This window comes from Erpetoichthys calabaricus, chromosome 9, assembly GCF_900747795.2.
Source record: "Erpetoichthys calabaricus chromosome 9, fErpCal1.3, whole genome shotgun sequence".
In the NCBI taxonomy this organism is placed as follows: domain Eukaryota; kingdom Metazoa; phylum Chordata; class Cladistia; order Polypteriformes; family Polypteridae; genus Erpetoichthys; species Erpetoichthys calabaricus.
The window spans coordinates 134,271,091-134,278,419 of record NC_041402.2 but is presented as its reverse complement, the minus strand read 5'-3'; the positions used below and the strand labels follow the sequence as shown (position 1 = coordinate 134,278,419).

General features: G+C 33.2%; 1 protein-coding gene across 1 annotated transcript; it reads right to left on the bottom strand.

Moving 5' to 3' along the window:
- Positions 1–328: 328 nt before the first annotated feature.
- On the bottom strand, positions 329–7,023 carry LOC114657644 (G2/M phase-specific E3 ubiquitin-protein ligase-like). The gene is made up of 6 exons (XM_051932004.1): positions 6,940–7,023; positions 5,936–6,022; positions 4,950–5,627; positions 3,897–4,072; positions 1,856–2,070; positions 329–632 (listed from the first exon to the last, which is right to left on the bottom strand). The coding sequence occupies exons 3-6, from the start codon at positions 5,091–5,093 to the stop codon at positions 388–390; spliced, it is 780 nt and encodes a 259-aa protein (XP_051787964.1). The 5' UTR covers positions 5,094–5,627; positions 5,936–6,022; positions 6,940–7,023; the 3' UTR covers positions 329–387.
- Between the last annotated feature and the right edge of the window lie 306 nt (positions 7,024–7,329).

The window sequence follows — 7,329 nt, the reverse complement described above, 5'->3', positions numbered from 1 at the left end:
TATGAAATATAAAAAAAAGCTATTAGAAGTATTACATTGTAAAATTTCTATTTACACAAAATATGTATAAACACAAAGCTTAGCAACTTCCTTTCTTTGAAAAATTAACATTATTAATAACATAATTGCAAACAAAATGTAACTGTGCACAACTGATCAAAATGAAATTACGTGAAAAATGATTGATGGAAGATCCTGGTAATTCGGTAACAAAGAAAAAATGTGCATGTTTGAAAAATGAACTGAATCAACTTTAAATGTAAAATCAGCCAAAAACTTTCAAAAAATAATAACTGACATAGCTAATAATATAATTTTTGTGGAAAATGTAATGAAAGAGCAAGTTCAGGGCTGGTAAAAATATATGATGATTAATTATATCAGAATTTAGTGTTGCCCAAATCCAGGTGAGTTTAGAATACCAAAATTCATATGATACTTGAATTTATCATATGTTTTATGTATGGGGATGCTTAAAGAATTGGTGCATGTTTGAGCAATGGGATATGGCGACTCATTATGCAAGAAATTAACTGTTGGCTTTGGATGGAAGCCGATTGGTGGGATTGAGGAAACACCGGTTGAGAGCATGAGGATATCTTCCAAAGATGGTTCAGCAAATGATGTTTTACCTAAGAAAATATAAGAACATGTTAATATCAATTGTTTCACATATTAAGTAACTCATTCACATTGCCCTCTTTTTCATTAAGTCCAAACTTATTTAACATATTAGCACCACATCATTGAACAAAGTACTGGCCCACACTAATTGTTACATATTGATCACCCACACTATTTAACACATTGAGATGATAAGATATCTCTAAACAGCATTCAGATAATTCTTACAACAAAACAATTCATAGAAAATGTTTGTGCCTCTTAAATATGTAATCATTTTATCAGAATGTGTTATCAAAGTTTAAAACTTTGTGATGTATGAAACCTGGAATGAATCTGTAGCACTGTTGTCATTTGATGTTATTACTTCAAGCAGTTTCAACCAGTATTATACATTTTGTGCATAGCATAATGCATGATGTGCATCACATTTAATTTTGTTACTAAATGCACAAAGATGAATTGTACAAATAATCATAACTATTTTTATATGCATATGTTTTGACCAAACTGTTTTTCTTTTCTCTTTCCTTAATATCTGGATTAATATCTTCAGATTCAGTAACACTATACTGTGCAACCCCAATGTCAGCAGCTTTGTTGCGTTGTATAATTTATTCTTGCTGGTCCCATTCCTGATCACGTGGCATAGCAGCCCAAACGTATGTTTAGGTGTCATATTGTACTGTATATAAAGCTTTGTAAACAAGAACAATCTTACAATAACATCTAATCAATCCAAAACACACAGTAAAAGCAATCTTTAAACATTAATAATAAATTGGAACCACCCTAATAGATCCACACCCTTATTTCTTTGTTGGTTAAGAGATGTGACAACTTTAGTTTAATGCTGGTGAAATAAACAACTAATTTAACAGGCATAAATTCATTAATTAATACAGTAAATGCATAAATTGCTAGCCAGCTAAAAGGGCCTATGAAGTGTAAAAGTTAAAAAAGCAGAAATTGCTTTATTTGTTTATCTTAGTTCTGTGTTTATCAGAAATAAATTATGTGAACGCCGATTTGTATTCTAAACTTGTGGACACACAAAATACAAACTCTCATCCTGTGGACAGAAGCTTGTGTGTCTCCTGCTGCGCTTACATTCAGTGTCGTTTTTTTCATAAATTGTGTAAGGTGAAAATCTACATGTACTATATACATAATTTTACATATTTCATGAAGTATACTAAACAAATATTTTCTCCAATACTTGAATTCAGACCTTCAATATCTAACAAGTAGTCTGCCCAGTATGCAGCTGTCCTCACTTCCTCTTGTCTTCTGTTGCTACCAGGCTGGCTAAACTCAGCTTTAAAAAGATTCTCTATAATTTCAGAAGTTATTTTTTTCTCAGAAAAACAGAAGTATTTCATGAATCCTGATGGATTTTGTTTCATTGCTTCAAGAACATTTAGTGTGGTTAGTCCTTCTTTGAACCTGCAAATAACATATACAAATAAGATTAGGTTATTATTTTTATATACAGCATTTATTTCATACTCTGAATATTACAAGGTGAGTGTCATTAGAAAACAATAAATAAAATGCATTTACCAAGAGAATGAACTGACAATATAGACCAGGAAATGTAAAACCACCTTTAATGCCCAAGGAAGGACATATTCCAGAGAGGATATTTCATTACTGTGATGTACATCATGTTAAGAAAGGTGGTCAGTGTCTGTCAGCCTTACTTTATATAGTGTTATGACTATATAAAATGTTATGGATAGCTTAGCAGCTTAGGGAATGCAGAGGCCCTGACGACATGATACATTTGCCATATGTAACCTGGACAAACAGGGTGATACCAGAAGACCAAAGATATAGTTCACATAAAAAATATTTATTAAATCCTGAACACAATGCAAGATAAATCATCAACCCACTCCTCCCTAATATGAATGGGATTAGGCAGGTTTGAGAATGTTATGCATGTCACATTGTGAACTCGGTGAAGCATAAAAAAGTTGCCCAAAAACATGGACCGCATACTAATATGACCATCAACACACACCTGTATGTTGTGAAAATTGTTGTGATGTCAACTTCTGAGGATATGTTTCAATAAGATCTGCAGCACTGTTTGCTAGAACCACAGGAGTACAGACGCTAACATTTCTTGGTTTTAGTGCATTTCTCACAGAAATTATAATGTGTCACATTTGCCATTTGCTGATTTGTACATTTCTGAGGAACACTCATAATGAGATATTGTTTCCAAAATCTTTGACATGTCAACAGAAGCAATTGCTATGAACATACAGATCTACAATGTAAATACACTGCTGCAATGTAAACAACAAGTCTTTCTAGCACACACACACACACACGGATGACAAAACAAGCATTTGGACTGCCCTCTAGCTTTGCTATGTTTGCTGCTAAAACAGGGTTTACTATTTTTTTCTTTACATTTCCTATGTTCAGAAATAATACATTATAGTGCAAATTAATATGTTAGTAGTACTGATTTTTATTTCTTCAAAAGAATGCCAGCACTATACAAATGACTAAGAAATAGTCACCATCTAAGGGTGACATGTTGGGGCAGTGGAAGGGCTGGTACACTCGAAGGAAGGAGACCTAGGTTTGTGTCCTGGGTCCTCCCTGGATGGAGTTTGCATGCTCTCCTCATCTCTGAGTGGGATTCCTCTGGGTGGTGCTCTGGTTTCTTCCCACTGTCCAAAGACAAATAGGTTAGGTAATTGGTGACACTAAATTGGCTGTAGTGTGTGTTTGATGTATGTGTGTGTGTGTAAGATTGCCCAGCAATGGATTGGCGCCCTGTCAACAGTTTGTTCCTGCTTATTGTCCTATTCTAGCTGGGATAGGCTTAAGTCCTTCTGTAACCCTCGTCTGAATTAACCAGGTTAGAGAATGACATGATATATTCACCATTACCCTATATTCTTTGCTGCTGCTAGTTTATATATGACTAAAGTGATATGGTATATTGTATGTGTCACATTCCTCAGCAATACATGAAAATTTGGATTAGCTATTAGTTACTATTTAATTTCACTTTCATTACATTTATTCTGATGAAAATCATGGTGGCAACATGCTCAGCTGGACAAATGTCATTGAATCTTCAATATCTTTTGCCAACTCCTCCTGGGGAATTCTGAGACACTTCCATGTTAGTCAAGAGGCATAATCCCTCTAGTGTGTCATTTGTTCACTTCTAGTTTAATGTAAATGCTACTTCCTCATCTTGGTAACTTTTAGTATTTATAAATAAAGCATTTATTACAACATACCTTTGAATACAAGCAGCATTTCTGGTGAAAAAATACCACTTCAGATAATCTTCCACAATTTTGTCTTTATCAGAAAGCTCCCTGATAACATGGCAAAGACATCCCGCTATCATAAGCATTGTAGCATACACCTCCACTGTACTCCTAAGACATTCCACTGAGGACGATGACTTGATCTAATTCATTTCAAAGTTATAATAAAATGTAACATTAGTAGCATTCAGTCACAAACAAAATAATGCATTTTTAAAATATGAAAAGAATATTGATTCAAAACTTTGCAAACAATAGCATTTGCCCAAAAAGGAACCCAAGGGGTGTTAAACCAACTTTTTAAATTAATTTAACACTCAGATTTATAGAAGCATATTTTGTTTGTTTAGTTGTTTATGTTTTTACACATATTATGTATGGTTCTTTATATACATTATCTGTACACAAATGTTTTTTTTTAAATCTAAATACTTTGTAGAAACTGGAGGCATTATAAAAGTAATTTAGTAATAGCCACTACCAAAGGACATCAAATATTTGATCTGTCCATGGTCCTAAAACATTTAAAACAGTACAATACTATTACAATATCTATCTTCAATTACACTGATGACAACAGGGATGCAAAGGAGATCATATTTATTCCCTGGATTACCCCACTGCATTAACTACCTTGCGGTCTAGGAGACGCACATCTAAGTATGGTAGCCTAATAGAACACATCAGTTACATTTACACGGAGCATTTCAAATTAAAAGGGGTCTCATGTATTACATAACACTTTGATTTATTGTATTAAAATCAAAATACATTACAAATAATATGTACTTATATATTTGTATGAAACATGTATAGACACTGACAGAACAAAACAAACAATGTTAGCACTGTAAAATAAATTATCTGTTTAGTTTTCTCATAAACAATCCTAATTAATGAAGTATACAATTTTCAAAAAACACTAAAACATTCTGTGGAAAAAGCATTACTGTGCAATATTACTGCATTACTGTGCATTTAAGTCTTTAAAACTTAAATGCATATAAAGTCATATCATACCTTTTGTAGCATCATCTGTATTTCTGGATCACAAACATCTTTTGTATCAGGGGAAAAGATACCTTCACATAAAATATAGTTGAACAAGTTTTTCGAAATGAACTGTGGCCCAGGACCACCATGAACCATGGAGACAGCGATCATTCGCCCAATGATGAAATATTCATCATTATCAAATGCTAAAACAAAAACAAAGTGCCAAACCAGTCACCATATCCATTCAACTATCCATTGCTTAAATTAACTTATTTCAGCCATAGTTAATGCACATTATATAATGGCTACACTGGGCAAATGACAAGAAATCATACACGTACAAGATGTCAGTCCACTACAGGATGTGACAGCTCATAATACTCACCAACACTGTCACAGGTCAAGTATTTTTCAGTTTCCCTTCCTTCAAATAGTGTTCTGTTTTTAAGATGTTGCATTAGGAGTTCTAAAAATTCTCGTTTGGGTCATCCTGTGTCAATGCCACTCTCCATGTAGCCAGTATTATCACTGAATTTCACTAAAATGGTGTGTGCTGGATCAAAGGACGAACGCTTAAAACCACGTAGAGCTCCATCCCAAATGTCAGCTCTGTTTATATTGAACCGTGAGACTGTTTCAGACTTAATCTGCGTGGCTAAATTTTCCAGGATGTCTTCCACACTAACTATTTTGTCATTAAAACTGTACGTAAAAATAAAAATAGGAGAAAGAAAATTTACTTTTTACAAATAACCAGTATAAGTCAACTACTGAGGAACAATTATGTCAAAAAAGCAATAGTCACACTATCTGTAGGGTATATAACAAGATTTTACTCATTGCTGACAGACTATAAAACACACACATTAATTCAAAAGATAACCATGAGTTGTTCTAAAGAACACATGATATAAATTAAACAGATATTAAATCATTATTAAATAACAATAATTACCATATTAACTACATTTATTCAGACTGGAAGAGAAAGTGTTACCACAGAAACTTACCAATCAACATTGTGAGCAAATTCATCTTCTGATGAGCTACTAGTGTCACTTTCAACTAGAATTGGAGCATAAACCTCTGTATATGTTCTTGGAAAAAATAAGAAAGCCATTACATATTGAGCTATAAGGATCAATAGTAAAAGTGATGAATTTCAAAGTTTTGCCTATAGACAAGCAGGACCATCCCCCCCATAAAATCTGTTTACTGTGTTGTTCTTCCTATCTTATTGTATTTTTATATTGTAAGAAATTTTAAATAAATTACATTTATTATTACTTTGCCCATAAGTAACAATCTGGCTAATGTACAACACTATTACACAAACTAATAAAATTCAAAAAAAGGACATGGCAGCACTAGAAAATGTCCAGAGAAGAGTGACTAGGCTGATTCCAGGGCTACAGGGGGTGAGTTATGAGGAAAGATTAAAAGAGCTGAGCCTTTACAGTTTAAACAAAAGAAGTTTAAGAGGAGACCTGATTGAAGTGTTTAGAATTATGAAGGGAATTAGTGCAGTGGATCAAGACGGTAACTTTAAAATGAGTTTATCAAGAACACAGGGACACAGTTGGAAACTTGTTAAGGGTAAATTTCACACAAACATTAGGAAGTTTTTCTTTACAAAGAGAATCACAGACACTTGGAATAAGTGACCAAGTAGTGTGGTAAACAGTGGGACTTTATAGAGACTTTCAAAACTCAACTTGATGTGTTTTTACTTTGCGAGCTTTGTTGAGCTGAACGGCCCGTTTTCATCTAGAATCAACATGAATACATGATTATTTACATATATATTACATTTGTAAGAGTATCCTCCAATTTGAATGTTACATTTGAAGATGATTTGTGTCCTAAGGTATGCATTAAAGACATTATTAATTGTAAATTGCCTGGTTTGCAATGTACTTTAAGTGGTATTCATGCTAACAACTGAGATACTATAAAACACTTTGTTCAGCAACATATTCAATGGAAATTATATAGGTAGCATTGTTGATAATACCTGTAGCAATGTGCACCCGTACTAACACTAGTGCAGCTTGTGGAAACTTCCTTTGATGATGTGCTTGCCATATTTTGCTTTTCATTTGATTCAGGATTAATCAAAGACATCTATTAAAACAGAAACTGAAAATCAAACAGCTTAAAGTAACAAACACAGCAGGCACAGAGTTACAGTAATTTACTTATACTGTATTTGAACTGAATTACATTTTCATTTGTGTACAGCACTTTTAACTAAGTGCAGACACTGAGCTCTGTGTCAAGTTTCCAGGTAAAATGCAATTACAATTTTTCTAATATTAAAATGAGTACATAAAAACACAAAAGTGGTTTGGAACTTATTAACATAAACAGAGCTCAGCACTATCTGTTCCTTGATTAATTGTTG